The 20,931-nt window shown below is 41.9% G+C and overlaps 1 protein-coding gene across 2 annotated transcripts in view; it reads left to right on the top strand.

The window, feature by feature from the left end:
• BTK (Bruton tyrosine kinase) overlaps window positions 1–20,931 on the top strand; it is a 32,406-nt gene that overhangs the window by 4,723 nt on the left and 6,752 nt on the right. Inside the window, exons 2-14 of one of the 2 annotated variants that reach the window (XM_042242482.1) lie at window positions 1,662–1,846; window positions 3,669–3,835; window positions 4,390–4,488; window positions 6,322–6,387; window positions 7,905–7,986; window positions 16,002–16,130; window positions 16,448–16,515; window positions 17,303–17,490; window positions 18,479–18,541; window positions 19,117–19,171; window positions 19,458–19,537; window positions 19,717–19,844; window positions 20,650–20,724. In XM_042242482.1, coding sequence (XP_042098416.1) covers window positions 3,695–3,835; window positions 4,390–4,488; window positions 6,322–6,387; window positions 7,905–7,986; window positions 16,002–16,130; window positions 16,448–16,515; window positions 17,303–17,490; window positions 18,479–18,541; window positions 19,117–19,171; window positions 19,458–19,537; window positions 19,717–19,844; window positions 20,650–20,724 — 1,174 coding nt within the window. In that variant the 5' untranslated portion in view covers window positions 1,662–1,846; window positions 3,669–3,694. Of the gene's footprint in view, window positions 1–1,661; window positions 3,836–4,389; window positions 4,489–6,321; window positions 6,388–7,904; window positions 7,987–16,001; window positions 16,131–16,447; window positions 16,516–17,302; window positions 17,491–18,478; window positions 18,542–19,116; window positions 19,172–19,457; window positions 19,538–19,716; window positions 19,845–20,649; window positions 20,725–20,931 lie in introns of both variants that reach the window. The other variant, XM_060407959.1, reaches the window with a different exon arrangement.

Raw genomic sequence — 20,931 nt, 5'->3', positions numbered from 1 at the left:
TCTTTCTTACTTATCCCCACACTTACCACCATTTCCTCCTTTGTCTAATGTTCTTAGAAGATGGAGAGGGTTCTGTCCCCACTGCTCTGTGATGATAGCCATGGGCAGTGACAGAGTGCTGAGGTGAACGACATCACACTTCACTAAAGACAAAAAGCAAAATTCCCTCTGGGAGGCAATGAGGTACAACAGAAACAGCAAGGGTGCGGAGTCACAAATAGATAGATCTAGGCAAGTCACATAACCTCCGTGAACCTTGCTTTGCTGTTTGTCGTAAAGAGTAAATGAAAGAATATGTGTAAAGTGTCTGATGATGGGCTGCACTAAGAGAAGCAGGAGTTGCCTCCCATTCCCCTGGGGAGAAAAGGAAACGGCTAGAATCTTGCTGGGCAATTAAGTAATGCTTTAAATGAGGAATAGGCACAAAATGCAGCTTATTGGATATTTCTGTCTTAGTAGTTATTTGAACTATGACTGTTCTAACTAGCATCTCCTAATAAGACCTTTCCTAATCATAGTCAGGCTGAGCTGTTTTCTGATTTTTGCTCTGATGTTGTCCCTAATAATGAGTAAAGATAGGAATCGAAGGTGGTTTACTTGACCAATTCTGCAAGTGTTATTTATATTAATTCCTTGGCATAGGCCAGTTTGTAAAATGGCTGAACGCTTACTACTAAGCATTCTCTTTTTGAATTCTACTGCTCCATAGGGCGGAGAAGGCAATGGCACCCCACTCCAGTACTCTTGCCTGGAAAATCCCATGGACAGAGGAGCCTGGAAGGCTGTAGTCCATGGGGTTGCTGAGGGTCGGACACAACTGAGCGACTTCACTTTCACTTTCATGCATTGGAGAAGGAAATGGCAACCCACTCCAGTGTTCTTGCCTGGAGAATCCCAGGGACGCGGGAGCCTGGTGGGCTGCCGTCTATGGGGTCGCACAGAGTCGGACATGACTGAAGTGACTTAGCAGCAGCAGCAGCAGCAGCAGCAGCTCCATAGGGAGACTAGAGGCTGCACAAAATGGCCATGTGAAAATCCTGCATCTGTAGATTAATAAAGAGAACATCATAACACTGTAACTTTACGTTTTAGATGAAGAGCCGAGTGTGTCTATTCTTTTTTCTCCTCTTTCTTTTCCTATATGAAGTGTGTGTGTGTGTGTGTGTGTGTGTGTGTGTGTAACATTCATGTCACTTCCGTTTCCACCCCACCCCCACCACTTGAGTGAGGTGCAGGGTCAGCCCTCACTGTGCATCTTTTGTGGTCAGTTGACTCTGTGGGCTGCTGAAATTGTTAGAAAAAAAATAGGACTTTCCATAATAAGTACCCAAAGAAGCCGAAACTATCCTCTAAAGCAAAGTGTCCATTACACACCAGCCTTCAGGAAGATATAAAAGTAGATGCCTCTCCTTTCACCATTAATGGACCAGAGGTGACTAAGGAAGAGCTACCACATTGTCAGACCATGTGTGTCTTGAATGGATCACAAGGAATAGGGGGAAGCAATCAAAGAGGGAGCAATCAGGCCGTGGAAATCCCAGCAGTCCTCCAGCTCAGTGATCTACAGGTAGAGGCCATTTCACCCCACGCTCAGAGGGGCGATGGCTAGTGAGAGGCTTACTTCCTCATACTTAGACCAGCTCTAAACCCTACCCCAACAGAGATACTTGAAAGAGAGGAAGGCTTCCTCTTGTACAAACTGGATTTGTTCTGAAAAACAAAAAGAACAGAGGCAGCTTCCAGAAGGACCTGTCTCATTGGGAAATAAGAGGAGAGGCCAAGGCTGAAGCAGATGCTGGGTCTGAGCGGGGAGTGTATTCACCAAGAGCTTGCAACGAACCTAAAGGTAAAATGATGGGTGTGCTTTACTCAGCTAAAAGAGGCACAGCTGGACGTGGTTTGTTCAGATGATCCAATTTACTGGTCATGTTACTTGATTTCTTTAGGGTATTACTTTCTTTTTTCTAAGTTGAATCTTTGGTTGTGAATAGGTACTTAATTGGGATTCACCATGGGAACAAACAAGATATTAGTACAGGATCTCGATGTGTTGGCAGTACCTGAGAGCCGACCATTATTAGTTGGTTATCACTACTTCTGAGTAAATGAAAAATCTTAATGTTACAAGAAATCTCTTTGGGGATTGAGCTGGATCTGAATGCTACAACTCTTATTAGTTTCTCAGTCCTGTGAGAGATGATTTCAACCCGGGAATTAGGGAAGAGAGCTGTGTGGCAAGGTGTAGGGAAAAGTGTACTCCTTGGCCTGATTTTCTCAAAAAATCATTTATAAAAAGTTGAAAAAAATCTATCACCAGAGAACAGTGGCATCCAGACGATGAACAAGTAGCAAAGTGATCATTCTGAACATCCTTGGTGTTTCTGTAACCTATTTTTGTCTCCTCAGTACAATAATAGAGCTGTTTACACCACAAGAAAGAGCAAAATAATGGTGTGGATAGCCTCAGACTTCGATACAAACCATTCCTTTGCTTTCCTGGTGTGAGAAGTAACTTATGCTTGTCAAGTAGGAAAAAACTACTGACTTTATTCTGCCACCAAAAGCATAAGGAATTTAGTTAAAACAAAACAAAATCTATCCCCTTCAGGAAAAGAACTTACTTCCAACAAAACTGGATGGGGAAGGGGCTGATCATTTGGTGATTTTTTTTTCCAGAATTTTTTAATGCTCTGTTTTTGTGTCAGTATTTGTGTCTTCACTTTATCTTTCTAATGAAAGTTGTGGATTAGTACTACAAGATAGTGCATTTAAGTGAATAACTGTGTGTTTTGTTTGAATTAAAAAAAAAATAAAACCAAGGGTGACTTTGTGTAACTTTCTTTGCCTTTGTATATTTCAGTTACCCAAACTGAATCTTTCTGAATTACTGTTAAGTTTGGAGAGACTAAACAAGTTACTTTTCATAAATGATCAAAGATGGCATCTCTAAGAGTTGATGATCCAAAAGAATGAATCTAAGCAAAAAGGAAGGGAAAAGCAAAAACCAAGCAAAACAACTGCCTCTCAAAAATTGTTTTTCAATTTTAGAACAAAGCTCAGCCAGAGCTACAAAGGATGGGCAAAATCGGTTGAGTGGCAGTTAGTATATGTCCACAACTGCAGGTGCAGCCTCCATATCCTTATTAGACCCCTTGGTTACAGACCCCAGTGGGACAAGGTATGAAAAATTACACTCACTGTCTAGGAAACTGGGAACTGAAAGTCCAATATCTGCCTCAGTGGAGTTCTGGCACCTGCATTATACCTTCTGGGGGATATTAGGTCCAACAGCTGCACCAAGACTTTTTATTGTTCACAGATTCTGCACATTCAGTAAAAGGGTGGTTAGGGTAGAGTTGCTTCTAGACATTACCAAGCACATGGTACATGTCGTTGATATCCAGAGCACTCCATTGACTTAGGCAAGAACCCAGTTTATATGAACACATAATGTAAAACCAATCACCCCAATCCAGTGTGCATCCATTATACCTGAAAACTGGCAGAAAGGAGGGTTATGGAAGGAGGACATCAAGGTAAGAAGATCGTTCTTTGTTAGCTTTGAACATTTCTATTCTATTTGAAAGTAGGTGGCTAGGCTGAGGGGGAACCAGGAGGGATGAGGAGGATCAATGTGCTGGGTCTTCAAGAACTTTCATTATCGATAGCACCCAGTGAGCTCCAGAAAGAAGCGATGGCTGCAGTGATATTGGAGAGCATCTTTCTGAAGCGATCGCAGCAGAAAAAGAAAACATCACCTTTAAATTTCAAGAAGCGCCTCTTTCTCTTAACCGTGCAAAAACTTTCCTACTATGAGTATGACTTTGAACGTCGGGTAAGTTTCTCTGCTGTGAAACCTGAGTTTTAAGGACTTGGCCTTAAATCTGCCTTGGTGAGGATGTAGGTCCTTTTTGGTTGGAGTCGGGGGTGGAGCAGGATAGAAGGGACCTAAGTACACTTCAAATTCAGCAAAGCATTTCCTAACCCAGAACTGGGAAGTCATACTGGAACAAAAATTCAAAGGTGCTAAGAAGCTATCAGGGAAATCTCACCATGGATTTTCAAAGTTGGTGAGCACTCATTAAATGATTATTGAGAATGAAACCCAAGAGTTGGAAATTGTTTCCTTATTTTTTTTATGTTAAAATAAAAACAAAGCACACAAAGTCAATGCATTTGCTCTCCATCTGGTAGTCAAAAAAGATCAGGTTAATAGATCTGGAAGTTGTTTGGGTTTGGTTTGTCTGTTCATTTTTTCAAAATGACAGGTCCTGATATAGAGTGTGGGTGTCACCTCACTATGTTGAATGATGAAATAGCAAAATCTAATCATCTGGTTGCTTAATCGCTCTTAACCTTTCTCCATTTCTTCCTCATTCTCTTTCTCAGAAAAGAGGCAGTAAGAAGGGTTCAATAGATGTTGAGAAGATCACTTGCGTTGAAACAGTGGTTCCGGAGAAAAATCCTCCCCCTGAAAGACAGATTCCGGTGAGAAGAGACGATTGTTAGAACCAGGCGCAGGGGGTGGGGTGGAGTTCAGAAACTTGGAACACTTCAATGCTCTGTAAATAAACTGGTGATATTGTGCAGTGGTGGGACACAAAGGTCCCTTATACCAATACGCTCTTCACTCCACCACATATTGGTTATGCTGAGTCTCAACGTCTTTTTCCCCAGATGCAGAACAACTCACTTAACTGGAAAACTTGTAACACCAGTTTTAAGATGATATCCCATCAAGTGTTCAAGCTGATCAGGGATGATTGGTTTTACTCCCTTAGTCACCGGGATCAGATTTACAGACTTGAATTAGTCTGCAAGCCAGAACCCTAGGGCTCTGAGTCTTGAGGTTCTCACTGCTTCTTCTCTCATTTCCCTGAGGACATAAAATCTACTGATTTCCTGATTTTTTTAAATGTCATTTTTTTCTGATGACAAGAGTAAATGCATGTTTATTACAGAGACTCTGCAAAATACAAAGAAAACACATAAAGAAGATATAATTATGCATAATCTCATTAGTCAGCTAAAACAACTATTAACTTGCTCATGTACAGACTTATTGATGTTTTTCTCCATTAACAACACATACACTCACACTAATATTTATGTTATATATTTAAAACACAGAATCATACTAAACACCTTGCTTTGCCACTTACATTTTCAATTTACCAATATGAAAAATTTTCCCCAGGACAATAGGTAATCTTTAATAATATGATTTTAATGACTATATAGTGTTCCCTATCATGGATCTATTCTAATTTGTTCAGCTAGTCTCCTATTACTAGACATTTAAATTGTTTCCAATTATTTTATATCAGAAATCATGTTGAGGGGAACATTCTTGCATACATCTTTATGTATCTTTGTTATTCTTTAAAATGACTTCCTAGGAGTAATATTTTGTTCTTTTCTTAATGAAATCTGTACACTTTGGTTATTTTTATAGTTTTACTCTATTTTGTAGAAGTAGAATTTGAATATTATATATTCCCGCAAGCTGAATATGAGAGTATCTATTCCTCTACATTCTTTTCAACACCAGATAATTTAAATATTTGCTAATTTGAAAGCCAAAAATGATTTAATTTTTAAATATTTAATTGCTGACTTATTTTGTCTTTTTTTTTTGCTACTCAATTATACATCCATAGCTCATTTATACTTTTTCCATTTGTGAATTGCCTGTTGATTTTTTGACCCTTTTTTCTATTGAAATATTTACCTATTCCCAGTACTTTGTAAGAGATCTAGATATATTAACTTTATAATATATGTTGAAAATATTTTTCCAGTTTTTCATTTATCTTTGAATTTTTTTTAAACGATACTGGGTTTTAAAATCCATGTCACCAAATTAGCTCATCTTCCTCTCAATGGTTCTAACTTTTAGCATTATATCAGAAAGGCCTTGCCTCTCACAAAATTATATGAATATTCGCTTTTTTCTGTTATTCATAGTTTCATTTCTTTCATAAGCTCTTGAATCCATCGAGAATTTATTCTGGTGTATGGTGTGAAATAGCTACCTTAACTACTCTCCTACCTCTGCCGATATTAGTGGTTAAATGTTTGTCCCAGCATCATTTATTGAGTAACCTCCCTTTCCTCAATAATTTGAGATTTTTTTGAATGAAGGTGTGCTGGATCCTATGGCTACATGTCCCCCTGGAATATAGGAAGCCATCACTAAGGATTAGCACTGTCCATGCAGGATAGTCTTATGGAACCACTGCAAAAGACTCCCAGTACCTAAGGAAATCCAGAAAAGAGTAATGCATCAACCAATAACTATGATTTTTTCTGTCATTGCAGAGAAGGGAAGAGAGCAGTGAAACTGGGCAGATCTCAAATATTGAAAGGTTCCCTTACCCCTTCCAGGTGAAGTATTTTCTCTCATCAGTTCACAAGGGGACCTGTAATGTAATCATCAGGGATGACACAGGCTGAGGGTGTTTGCTTTTCTATTTTCCAGTCAAACATAGTTTCTTTTACTCTTTACACCTCAAAGAGAATCCGTAATGGCACTAATTCTATTATGGTGTGTCTTGTCTATGAGAACTGCATTGAGAAAGATGCTGTTTGTTGAGTGAGCATTTCACTTCCTTCTGATTCTGCCTCTCTATCTAATGGTGGTCATGTGGGTTGAAAAGACAGAAAAGGGGAGGGAAAGAGTAGTATTAGGAAGTTCAGTGTGGGGAAACCCTATTAGATTTACATATAAACTTAAATTCTATTCAAGTCTGGGATAACTGAAGCGCCACATAGACATCTGTTTGACAGATGCAATGTAAGCCATCAGAGAGAGCAAGAGCTTCAGATTCAATCAATCTCTGATTTGGTTTGCTTATGTCCTTAGAACTCTGTAGGCTACATACCGTGAATAAAGCAGTCTCTGCAACAGTGAAAGCCAGAAAAGGAAGTGGAAAGTCTCAGGGGAGGGGGCTTTCTGTCATGGATTTATGAGCACAGCAAGACTAACAAGCAAAAAGAAAAAATGTAAAAGGATCTTGTTCATGTCCCTGACTATAACAAAGTTTACAAAACCTACCATTGTTTTTCACTAAGTTGATGTTGTGACTGGCCTGGTGGATAATGGTAAACAGCAGGTAACTCACAATTAATTTACATTTGACTTTAGAATCTACTGCGATGTCTACTAAATCTGTGAGGGTTGAAACCATGTTTTATATCTTTTGTACATCTCCATAACACATAGCACGAAGTCTTGTATAGGTGGAGTGTTTAAAAACTACTGACTGATTTGATGATGATGCTTAATATAGACTTCACTCTTTTTGAATAGGTCTGTAGTTCCAAACTTGGTTTATTTTGGCTAATATTGGCTAGGGGGTACCACTAGGCATTGGGGGGAAAATTAGCCATGAGTTAAAATTTTGCTCATATTGATGAAGTTTATAATTCATATGTACTAATCAAGATCTGTTACATAAATCATTCAATTATCTTCTATACAAAGTTTAATAAGATCATAAAATATCCTTCATTGGATAAACACAAAGATTATGAACTAATTTTACACACGAATTGAAACTCAACTCAGGAGGACCTAGGAGAATTCACAAAGCTAAGAGTTTCTTAATCCTACATCCTTGGATATGAATTGTTCAGGAATTCTTTGCATGACACCAGCCCTGCTGCTCACTGAAGAGCCTGCCTTTTTGTATTCCACTGTCATTATACAAGGGCCTCCCTGGTGGCTCAGACGCTAAAGCGTCTGCCTGCAATGTGGGAGACCTGGGATCGATCCCTGGGTTGGGAAGATCCCCTGGAGAAGGAAATGGCAACCCAGTGTTGTAGCTTAAGATTAGTTGCTTCAAGGTCTTTCTTTTTTTTCCGACTCCTAACTGCTGAAGTCTGTGTGTCCATTGCCCCAGGTTGTATATGATGAAGGGCCTCTCTATGTCTTCTCCCCAACCGAAGACCTGAGGAAGCGTTGGATTCACCAGCTCAAAAATGGTGAGAATTACTTGGAAAATAAGCTAGTTTCCAAAGGAAGGATGGGAGGGAGGAAGGAAAGAGAGAAATTGGGAGAGAGGGAGAAAAAGATAGAGAAAGAAAGAAGGAAAGAAAATGGGGACGGGGAGGAAAGGAGAGAGGGAGAAGGAGAGAAGAAAAAAAATGGATGCAAGAAGGGAGGTGAAAAAAGAAAGGGGGGAAGGGAAGGAGGGAGAGAATGAGAAAGGAGAAGGGGAGCAAGAAATATTTCATTTTCTTCAATATTAGTGATACAATTGACAATATATTCCTTCATATTTGATGAAAGATCAGGTGCTAGACTAAGAGTTTCAACTCAGTTCTACCACTGTCTCTTTAATGCAATTTTGTAATTATAGGCTCCTCCATTTCCCTATTTATAAAAAGGTCCCATTCTTTACACCAATTTACAATGGTGGTGTGGTATGGTACTCAATGGTTATTTCAATATTTTGAATCATAGATATGAAATATCTGGTTCCCCAAAAATTAATATGTGATTATGAGAGTGCTTAGGGTCAGAGTAAAGACCCTGGTTCCAAGTCTTCTTCTACCACTGATAAACTGGGTGACCTCTGGTAAGTAGGCTTCTTTGAGGTTCAAGTTCTTTTTCTGAAAGAGAAAGATGATGATAATAATAATGATGATGACGATGATAATGATATGTTAATAATGATGATAATAATAATGATGTCCATGGTACCTATCTCTGGGAGGTAATGTATGTGAAAGTACACAGCAACTGTAAAGCAATGTACAAGAAAGCACTGTACATCTTTTCATTGTTGGTAAATATTTTCCAAAGAGCTATTTTCTGTTCCTTGCTTTGTGAGGACCTCAATTGAACATAGTTCAGTTTTTCACATAGACCATATAGTATGCTCAGATAAACTCGACTGTAAATGCTTACACAGGATGCATGCACACATATTTGTGTGTATATATAGCCACATGTCAAGTGACTGAGAGATTAACTGGTTGAGTTGACATCAGGAAAGGCTGCCTAGAGAAACAGGAAGGATGGCAGACTGATAACAGCATGGTTGGGTTATTGCATGACAGCCCTTTGTCTTAATAAACATGTAGATTCTGATATTTGGTGGTTGACTACACCAGCTTTGTTCAGTCCCTTGAATGCAAGTCTGATTGGCCAATACAAAAATCATCAGATCTTTCAAGCCAAAAGAGGAGAAAGAAACAGAGGGGTCATTTACTTAGTTCTTTTTGTGTGCCAGACACTAAGCTAGATATCTTGTAATCATTATCTCATTTAATTCTCACAGCAACCTTGGGCTGAAAACAACTAACACCTAATGAGCATTAATTCTGTACCAGGCTCTATGCCAAGTGCTTCAAACATACTAGCACGTTTAATCCTGCCGATAAGCTTATTTAGTATGTATTATACCCCTACTTACAGATGAGGGAACTGAAGCTCTAAGAGGTTAAGTAAGTTGCTCAAGGGCACATAGCTAGTGAGCTGTGGAGCCTGGGTTCTTACTACATCCCTAAGTCTGTTTGACGCTAAAGCCTAAACTCATTGCAGAGTTTTGTGCTGCCTGGTTCTCAAGCCCAGAAATTGCACCTGTAGTTGGGCGCAAGATATTTTAAGAGTAAAGCCATGTGGACATTACAAATAGGCAATATCTTGTACCACATAGTTCAGTTCCTGGCATGTTTTGAAGAGGTCACCTTTAGTCTTGAGGGTACAAAATGAGCAAAGACTTCAGTAATGCTTATTATGATCCAAGATCTTAAGTCCTTGATGTACGTTAACTGATTTCTTCTTCCTATCAGCTACACGAGGCAGTTAATTTCACCATCCCCATTTCAGAGACAAAAAAAACAAACCCAGAGGTATAGGAGGTTAAGTAACTGGCCCAAAGGCACTCAGTTAGTAAGTGGCATGGTCAGGCTCTGAACTCAGGCTCCAAAGTCTGTGCTCTAAACCAAGATGCCACCTACAAGGTAAAGAAATATATGCAGAGGCTGAGCTGGAGTTCCAGAGGGCATATATACTTGTACTTCTTTGGTTCTCTCCATAGTACCTTATACATTGCCTTGCACACAGAAGGCAACCAACGAATAGATGTGTTAAGTGATTTTTCTGCAGAACAATCACCACCAACTTGGGATCCACACTGATGGACACCTAGGATTTAGTTTGGAAATAGGGGAAGGTGGGACATACTAGATGAGTGAGAACCAAAAGGGAAAAAATGTGGTATGTATAAGTTAGTAATTCCTTTAACACTTCAAACACCAATTTCAAAACCAGTTGTAGGTTAGCTCAAAAATATAGAGTGCCCACTATATTCAATTTATGAGTAATGACCGAGGATAAGACTATTCAACATGTAAACTTGTTTTATTGACTCTGATATTAACCTCACTATGTTGATTATGCCCTGCTATTAAAGTTTCATAGGTAAGTAAAATTCCAACAGTAAAAACAAAACCAAAACAAACAGAAACCACTGCTACTTCAGTTGGTTCATTGGTTCAATTTTGCTTTCTCTTCCCTTGTGTTTTACTGAAAGCATTTTTTTTTTTCATTTACTCCAGAATCTACTTGGGCTAACCAGCCCCAAAGTAGCTGCCTTGCAACAAACACCATAGTTGTTGGGAGATTTAGATGCAAATCCTAAAGATCTCAGAACAGCCCCAGATGCTGGCAATGCCAATAATGAGATCCTCTGGAAGCTATAAAATCCCACTCTGGTGATGTTATCCCACTCTGGAGTGAAATGCACCAATTGCAAATCACTAACATGAGAAGGGGGCCTCATGGTATACAGGCTACCTCTGTGGCAGTATTGGCTGTGAAGAGGCACGAGGGAGCCTTCTGAGATGCTGGATCTGAGTGGTGGTTAAATGGTTTTACACAAATGTGGCTAGCTGGATACCTCAGATTGCATGTTTTATTATATATTAGCTATATCTCAATTTATATATTGATATGTAAGCTATACCTCAAGGGCTTCCCTGGTGGCTTGGATGGAAAAAAAAAAAAAAGCTCCCTGCAGTGCAGGAGACCTGGGTTCTACCTCTGGGTGGGGAAGATCCCCTGGAGAAGGAAATGGCAACCCACTCTAGTATCTTGCCTGGAAAATCCCATGGACAGAGAAGCCTGGCAGACTACATGGAGTTGCAAAGAGTTGGACATGACTGAGCGACTAACACATTCACATTCATACCTCAATTTAAAAAGTAGGATGTCAGGTATCTCATATTGAACTGCCATCTCTTTTCAGTGGTACTTTCCACGCAAACCTTGTATCCTTGAGCCCTGAGCTCTCTCTTTCCATTTCCTTGAACATGACAGTGGGCACTTCAGTATTACAGCACCACAGACACTTGTCTTCATTTGGTCAAGCTCAATAGAGCCTATCCTAACTGTAGCTTCAAAAATGAGCAAAAGACCTGAACTCACCAAAACAAATGAGTGGCATTTGTGAAACTCCAATGATGTATATGGAGGGTAACCAATCACTCATGCCCCAAACTGAATTTGAGCCATTATCCTGACAAAAATGGATATGAGAGATCAGTCCATGATATACTTGGAATGTGCATCAACCATTAGTGCTTCGTGGCCCCATGCACTGGCGAAGTAAGCAGTTTTCTCCTAGTTCTCCCACAACAAAATATCATAGATCAAGTGATTTAAACAACAAACATTTATTTCTCACAGTTTTGGAAGCTGGGGACTCCAAGACCAAGGTGTTGGCCAGTTTGGTTGCTGGTGAGAACTTTCTACCTGGCTGGCAGACTGGTCACTTTTCTCACTGGTTCTCATATGGCAGAGAAAGAGAATCTCTCTCCAGTCTCTTCTTATAAGGGCACTAATCTCACCTTGGTGGCTCAGACAGTAAAGCGTCTGCCTGCAATGTGGGAGACCCTGGTTCGATCCCTGGGTCTGGAAGATCCTCTGGAGAAGGAAATGGCAACCCACTCCAGTATTCTTGCCTGGAAAATCCCATGGATGGAGCCTGGTAAGCTACAGTCCATGGGGTCGCAAAGAGTTGGACACGACTGAGCGGCTTCACTTCTTCATTTCACTTCAATCTCATCTTGAGGTTCCACTCTCATGACCTGAGTACCTTCCTAAGGCCACATCTCCTACTATCACGTGGGGGGCATCATTATATGAATTTAGGGGGACACAAACATTCAGTTTGTAACAGACACTGCCTTTGCAATTCTAAGTAGTTGGAAATACCAGCTCTGCATTAACCAACAGAAGACGAGTGTCATCTTCAAGGGATCTCTTAACTATTCGGAAATGTAGGGTGGATTCTTAATGACTGTGCTGGAGGTAGGGGGTTAGAAAGTCCTATAGCCTCTCATTAGCATATTAGGATAGCTTAATTTATCAGAGCAGCTAGTTGTTGATGAAGAGTTTTGAAATGTCTACTGGTGCTGAAGCCTACACCCAAAGTTCTTCAAATCCCTCAGTGATGGGCATGGCACGAGGGAGGGGTGGGACAAGCACAGGGTAGGAGCAATCAGTTCTAGCTAGGAAGAGTATCTGAAACATTGTTCAGAATTGCTAGAGTTCAGCTCAGTTTAGTTGCTCAGTCCTGTCCAACTCTTTGCGACCCCATGGACTGCAGCATGCCCAGCCTCCCTGTCCATCACCAACTCCTGAAGTTTACTTAAACTCATGCCCATTGAGTCAGTGATGCCATCCAACCATCTCATCCTCTGTCATCCCTTCTCCTGTCTTCAGTCTTTCCCAGGATCAGGGTCTTTTCAAATGAGTCACCACTTTGCATCAAGTGGCCAAAGTATTGTAGTTTCAGCTTCAACATCAGTCCTTCCAATGAACACCCAGGACTGATCTCTTTTAGGATGGACTAGTTGGATCTCCTTGCAGTCCAAGAGACTCTCAAGAGTCTTCTCCAGCACCACAGTTCAAAACCATCAATTCTTCAGCACTCAGCTTTCTTTAAAGTGCAACTCTCACATCCATACAAGACTACTGGAAAAACCATAGCCTTGACTGGACAGACATTTGTTGGCAAAGTAATGTCTTTGCCTTTTAATATGCTGTCTAGGTTAGTCATAGCTTTTCTTCCAAGGAGCAAGTGTCCTTTAATTTCAAGACTGCAGTCACAATCTGCAGTGATTTTGGATCCCAGAAAAATAAAATCTGCCACTGTTTCCACTGTTTCCCCACCTATTTGCCATGAAGTGATGGGACCAGATGCCATGATCTTAGTTTTCTGAACGTTGAGCTTTAAGCCAACTTTCTCTTTCACTTTCATCAAGAAGCTCTTTTGTTCTTCTTCACTTTCTGCCATAAGGGTGGTGTCATCTGCATATCTGAGGTTGTTATTCTCCTAGCAATCTTGATTCCAGCTTGTGCTTCATTCAGCCCGGCATTTCACATGATGTACTCTGCATATAAGTTAAATAAGCAGGGTGACAATATACAGCCTTGATGTACTCCTTTTCCTATTTGGAACCAGTCTGTTATTCCATGTCCAGTTCTAACTGTTGCTTCCTGACCTAAATTAAGATTTCTCAAGAAGTAGGTCAGGTGGTCTGGTATTCCCATCTCTTTCAGAATTTTCCACAGTTTATTGTGATCCACACAGTCAAAGGCTTTGGCATAGTCAATCAAGCAGAAATAGATGTTTTTCTGGAACTCTCTTGCTTTTTCGATCATTCAGTGGATGTTGGTAATTAGATCTCCGGTTCCTCTGCCTTTTGTAAAACCGGCTTGGACATCTGGAAGTTCACGGTTCACGTATTGTTGAAGGCTGGATTGGAGAAGTTTGAGCATTACTTTACTAGTGTATGAGATGAGTGCAATTGTGTGGTAGTTTGAGCATTCTTTGGCACTGCCTTTCTTTGGGACTGGAATGAAAACTGACCTTTTCCAGTCCTGTGGCCACTGCTGAGTTTTCCAAACTTGCTGGCATATTGAGTGCAGCACTTTCACAGCATCATCTTTTAGGATTTGACATAGCTCAACTGGAATTCCATCACCTCCACTAGCTTTGTTCGTAGTGATGCTTCCTAAGGCCCACTTGACTTCACATTCCAGGATGTCTGGCTCTAAGTGAGTGATCACACCATCGTGATTATCTGGGTCATGAAGATCTTTTTATACAGTTCTTCTGTGTATTCTTGCCACCTTTTCTTAATATCTTCTGCTTCTGTTAGGTCCCTACCATTTCTGTCCTTTATCGAGCCCATCTTTGCATGAAATGTTGCCTTGGTATCTCTAATTTTCTTGACAAGAGCTCTAGTCTTTCCCATTCTATTGTTATCCTCTATTTTCTTGTACTGATCACTGAGGAAGGCTTTCTTATCTCTCCTTGGTATTCTTTGAAACTCTTCATTCAAATGGGTATATCTTTCCTTTTATCCTTTGCTTTTTGCTTCTCTTCTTTTCATAGCTATTCGTAAGGCCTCCTCAGACAGCCATTTTGCTTTTTTTGCATTTCTTTTTCTTGGGGATGGTCTTGCTCCCTGTCTCCTGTACAGTGTCACGAACCTCTGTCTGTAGTTCAGGCACTCTGTCTATCAGATCTAGGCCCTTAAATCTATTTCTCACTTTCACTGTATAATCGTTAGGGATTTGATTTAAGTCATACCTGAATGGTCTAGTGGTTTTCCCTGCTTTCTTCAATTTAAGTCTGAATTTGGCAATAAGGATAATAGAAGGCCTACAGACTTTTGATTGGCTTTATTATTGTTTTAAAATCCTCTACAAACAATGTAGCCCCTTTTAGCTTGCACTCCATCTGATCAGCTCCCACCACTCTGCATTTGGTGCAATGGTGAAGGGATATGCTGAAAAAGTGAGGGGTGAGTGTGTGTGGGCAGGAGACACTGGTTAGAAGTCTTCAAATCCATGTTTAGAAAAGCATCAAGATGGCACTTTAAAAAAAGAAAGAAAAAAAGAGAGAGACAGCACTTTTTCTTCATTTGCCTGTAAAATGCACCTGGCCACCAGTAGCTTCTAGGCCTCCTCCAAAGTCTTGAATGAGTAGAGTGTGACTAGCAAGCTCTTAAGGGCTTAAGCTGCTCTCTACAAAGGAAGGTTTTATTTTGTTTTTATTTTTATCTTTTAAAAAAAGTTATGCAGGGCTTCTTTTTAGCATCAAATGCTGAAATGAGTATGTCCTCAAATATGCACATTCTTAGGCTAGCCTAGATCTTTGGCCCAAGGCTAGCTATCGTCAGTTATTTCCTTTGTCTTTGCTTCTCTGTCATCTGGCAACAGGATCCCAGGATGACTTGTCTAATCAACTTCCGTTAAAATTATTGCAATACCACAGTATTAAAAACTGTAAAACTAATTCCTACTATCTGCAACCCACGCTGTTGTCTATTCTGAGCGATCTTTTGGGCCTCACAACCCTGTGAGGGAAATAGAAGTGCTGTGTGTATCTCCCACAAGGAGCTCAACCCTCCTCAGTGGCCCTAGGAAGATTGAACTATGTTTATTCTAGAGGCAAAATCACCTTCCTTTGATCCTGAGCTCTGTTCTGTTGACTGTTTCATGAACACAGAAAGTGCGAGGCAGGAGTTTTCACAAAGACAAATAGCTCTAAAAGAGCACTCCAGAAGCTGGGGCACTGGTATCTTGAGAGCCGGAGTGAGAGCTGGCTTGTCACATCGTTTCCCTTTTCTGGGAAAGACCACCAGAGTCAACATCTGCTTTACAGGAAGATTGTAATGGCTACCGGGAAACCATAGATAACATTTTTGTTCTGGGGCTCTGGACACATCAGATATTCTTATCGCCCTGATCACTGGTTGAGAGATAGTCATCGTAACAGAACCACTGAAGAGAATGACACAGGAACGCTCCACGGCGAAGCGTGTGAGCCAACTGGTCCTGTGCTTGCTTCCCTTCAGGGTGGCTGAGGAAGGGGCAGTTGTCTGAAGCTCACCACTACACTCAAAGAGGAAAACATGCCTAAGGTAGATTCTCCTACAAGTCAAATGTCACCTCTCTCTCTTTTCTTCTCTTACAGTAATCCGGTACAACAATGATCTGGTACAGAAATATCACCCTTGCTTCTGGATTGATGGGCAGTATCTCTGCTGCTCTCAGACAGCCAAAAATGCTATGGGCTGCCAAATTTTGGAGAACAGAAATGGAAGTAAGAGATCTGATCAGTATAATCTCTCCCCCCTTTGACTCTATCCATCACTTTCTCAGGGTTCTATCAAACCCAGGTCTGTACATTTTGGCCAGGGCATAAAGGAGCCTGGGGGAGAGGATGGGTGGGAACCAAAAGCCAGCTGATGCTCTGTTCTTTCTAGCTGGGAAAACTGGCATTGGGCTGTAGCCATCAAGACTTTTCATAACTTACATAAAGGCACCAAATACAAGAGTAAAGTTCCTGACCAAACCTGTCCCTGGGCCCTTCCCAAATATGTACTCTGTAGCTATGATCACTGGTTTCTTACTTTGCAGGCTTAAAACCTGGGAGTTCTCACCGCAAGACAAAAAAGCCTCTTCCTCCCACACCTGAGGAGGACCAGGTATACAGGGAAATTGGGTGCTGCTTCAGTGGAAACTTACAGTCACACCCAGAAAACAGACCAGAGTCTTGGAATTCTCCCTGGGATATGGCAGTGTAAATTGATAATCTTGTTGAGATAGGGGATTTGGCCTTCTTAGTAGGACTTCCTCTTTGGTGGAGAGACAGAGGCTTCTTAGGAAGCTCTTGGCAACCATTTAATCCAGTCGCTTGTTTAGAACAAAACAAAGCCTGATTTTTTTAAATGAAAAATATTTTCAAACATAAAATTGAAAAATTTTAACAGTGAATGCCCATATACCCAATATCTTGAATTTACCACTAATATATTACTTTAAAACTTGATTTCGGGGGTTACTTTTGGAGGTCTAGAAAGGCTTTTATTGTAGGTAAGCAAGGCAGGAATTCTTATTACGTTCATTTTACAAACAAAGAAAAGAAGATTCAGAGCCACTTAGTGGGTCCATGTACTAGTTTAGTGCTAAGTTTTCCAGATGGTTTTTGCCCAAGAAGCTTTATGAACACTGATGCCTGGGTCCAACCCTCAGAGATTTTGACATAGTTGGTCTTTGAAACTGCTTGGGTGTTGGGATTGTTAACTGCCCACAAGATGGTTCTGATGCGCATTCCATGCTGAAAGACCCTGCAGGGGTGCTTAAAAATGGTTGTTGAGTGAATGTTGAATAAACCTTTTATTTTGCCTGATTTGGGTTAGAATGGTTGGGGGACGATAGGAGAGTGCCTGATATCTAGCCAATCTCCCCAACTTTTTTTCCCTAACAACACAGATCTTAAAAAAGCCACTGCCCCCTGAGCCAACAGCAGCACCTGTCTCGACAAGTGAGCTGAAAAAAGTTGTAGCCCTTTATGACTACATGCCAATGAATGCAAATGATCTACAGCTGCATAAGGGCAACGAGTATTTTATCCTGGAGGAGAGCAACTTACCCTGGTGGCGTGCCCGGGATAAAAATGGGTGAGTTCATGTCCGCTCTCCCTGAGCCTTGTAGCCATCTACTTTGTGCTTAGTCACTCAGTCGCGTCTGACTCTTTGTGACCCCACAGACTGTAGCCCACCAGGCTCCTCTGTTCATGGGGATTCTCCAGCCAAGAATACTGAAGTGGGGTGCCCTCCTCCAGGGGATCTTCCCAACCCAGAGACTGAACCCAGGTCTCCCAGATTGTGGGCAGATTCTTTACCATCTGAGCCACCAGAGAAGCCCAAGAACACTGAAGTGGGTAGCCTATCCCTTCTCCAGGGGATCTTCCCGACCCAAGAATCAAACCAGGGGCTCCTGCATTGCAGGTGGATTCTTTATGAGCTGAGCTGCCAGGGAATCCCTCCCACCTACTCTGCTGCTGCTGCTAAGTCACCGGCAGCCCAGCAGGCTCCCCCGTCCCTGGGATTCTCCAGGCAAGAACACTGGAGTGGACTGCCATTTCCTTCTCCGATGCATGAAAGTGAAAAGTGAAAGTGAAGTCGCTCAGTCGTGTCCGAGTCCTAGCGACCCCATGGACAGCAGCCTACCAGGCTCCTCCGTCCATGGAATTTTCCAGGCAAGAGCACTGGAGTGGGGTGCCATTGCCTTCTCCACCCACCTACTCTACACACATGCAAAATCCTGCATCATAACTCCCCTACTCAGTATCCTGATCAGAAATTGTTCTTCTCACATCAAAGGGAATATGCTCTCCCCCCAAGTACTTCCCAGAGCGCAGCTCTGCACGTGGCCCCCTCCCTGAGCCCGCGTGTTGTGGAGCATATGTGATCAGTGCTGCAAGTACAGAAGCTGCACACTCCACCGGCCAGCTGTGCATTGGCAACATGATCCTCTTTGAGGGCAGGACATTTTATATACCACCATTTGAGACTGGTTCTGAGCCCCAGGATACAAGGTAAACAAATCCATCTCTCACCCAGACTGGGAAGTGTTGGATGATCAACCCCGTTGTCTCCTCTACAGGCAGGAAGGCTACATCCCTAGTAACTATGTAACTGAAGCGGAGGACTCCATAGAAATGTATGAGTGAGTATGCTTATGTTCCCAGCACAGAATCTTCACAATACCGTATAAACCTTTTTCATACTTTCAACAAAATTTTGATATCAAGATACTTATTAAAATCAGCGTCAACTGGGTCAAATGATGCCACCAATTCAACTGATAGTGCCTACATCTTACCCTTATCCCAAACACCCTGTTGATGGAAGCTGGAGAGATCACCATACCCCCTCCTCTCTAAATCGGAATAACTACACTCAAAGAAAACCACAGCCTGATAGGAAACATTTGAAAGGGTGAAAAATGGCAAACTGTTCTGGTTGTCCATTCTCCTGAATCAGGGAAGTGGGTTGTCTTTGAAGGCCCTGACCCTCATCTGTTTCCTGCAACCTTCTGCCACTTGCTCTCCATTTCCACAATTCTTCAGCAACAAGCAGGCTTTGGGAAAAGGATATAGTGTGCTATGCACATGACAGGCACTCAGTAAATAGCAGTGGAGTGAACTGACTGACTCAATGGCACCGATGAGCCACAGACAGCACTCTAACGAGCCACTCAGGCCATGACCTAGAAGCCAGCCAAGCACTCTCCCTTTCCAGGTGGTATTCCAAACACATGACTCGGAGTCAAGCTGAGCAGCTGTTGAAGCAAGAGGTAAGTGTGTGACCACAAGTAAATGGCAGTCTCTTTGTACCACAAGCAAGGATCCCGAATTGAGGGCTTGCTGCTGTCCACCACCTCCAGGCAAAGCAGTATCAAGGCTCTCATTTGATGGGGTCCCAATTACACCTTGCAGTGTCAAAAGCAACAAGGCTGCAGCTCAAATGTGCAACTTGGCAGTGAAATCAGGGCTTCTGTTTTGTCTTGGGTTTGGGCAGTTGGGATGCTGGTAGCAGTGCCATTTCCTCCTGATAGTCAGCTTCTTTTCCCATCTTTTCAGGGTAAAGAAGGAGGCTTCATTGTCAGAGACTCCAGCAAAGCTGGAAAATATACCGTGTCTGTGTTTGCCAAATCTACAGGGTGAGTGTTACTGTTTTAAGGCCCTGGGGGAAAAGAACAGGGGCACCCATCCAACAGTTCCTTAATGAAGTGCTTCTCCCACTTCCTCTGTCGCTTAAACTCAAAACTCACCTCACTTCACTTCTTGGGTCCTTTGGGCCCTTGCTCCCGAGTTGCTGACTCAGCGTCCACTTCTTCAGGGAACCTCAAGGGGTGATACGCCATTATGTCGTGTGTTCCACACCTCAGAGCCAGTATTACCTGGCTGAGAAGCACCTTTTCAGCACTATCCCTGAGCTCATTAACTACCATCAGCATAACTCTGCTGGTAAGTACCAGGGAAACCAGAGAAGAAGGGTGTGACAAGTACCAAGAGAAGGAATTTAGGACAAGGTGGTTAGGTGAAACATTAAGCCTCATAGGGTAGTGACAATTAGCTGTGAAAATGAACCCCTGTGATGCTGGATTGAAGTCAAGTGAAGAGGTGGTCAGAGGCAGACCTTACACCCAGCAGGGACTGACTTCTTATTTGGTGATTGATGCTCAGTGCTAAGGAAGGACATAGAAGAGACTGGTAATTAATCAATCAGCAATATTCATTGAACTCCTAGTGTCTACTCTGTAATTTTGCTACTAGAGAACACACAAAAACTATTACTTTAGGTCCTTACCCTTAAAGAACATACAGGTTCAAAAACATCAGAAGAGAATTTCTAAACAGTGTAGACATTCTAAAAACTGGGAGATTGGGGAGAACATGAATACATGGGAAAAGCTTCATCAAGAAGGCTTGCAGCTGTCCACCATGTCCAGGCAAGGCAGTATGAAGGCTGTCATTTTATGGGGTTCCAATTACACTTTTCAGTATCAAAAGGAGAAGGAGGATGTGAGTTAAGCCTGGACTGGGAGGTGGGGATATATTTAGCTGGGGAGCATACCTCAGTTAGTATTTTTTTTTTCCCTGAAAAACATTTATAAGAGGAGAAACTTCCAGAAAAATTCAGCTTCATGGCAATCTTATGGGATTCAAAATGTACTAGAAAGATGGATACTGGAAGTGTGAGGCATTAAGTGTGCAAGGCATCTCACTCCCTGCTCTGCACCAGCAGCATGACCCTCTCTGTATGTTTTAGGACTCATATCTAGGCTCAAATATCCAGTGTCTCAACAAAACAAGAATGCGCCTTCCACTGCAGGCCTGGGATACGGTAAGTGCTTATTTCTCTAGGGCAGGGTGGAACAGCCAGTTGCAAGCACTACTCCATCTGGCAGACCCAGCCAGACCTTGCCTCTCAATTATTCTTGCAGTGCACTGTTCCATCCCAGCTGCCACAAGGAATGTTAACACATTATTGACCGGAGACCTATAAATGCCACAGGTGTTAGTTTCTGCAAAAATCCCCCAGTCAATAATG

The sequence above is a fragment of the Ovis aries genome, chromosome X, assembly GCF_016772045.2.
Source record: "Ovis aries strain OAR_USU_Benz2616 breed Rambouillet chromosome X, ARS-UI_Ramb_v3.0, whole genome shotgun sequence".
NCBI classification, from domain to species: domain Eukaryota; kingdom Metazoa; phylum Chordata; class Mammalia; order Artiodactyla; family Bovidae; genus Ovis; species Ovis aries.
Note: the sequence above shows the minus strand (reverse complement) of the source record. Positions and strands in the feature narration are given on the sequence as shown.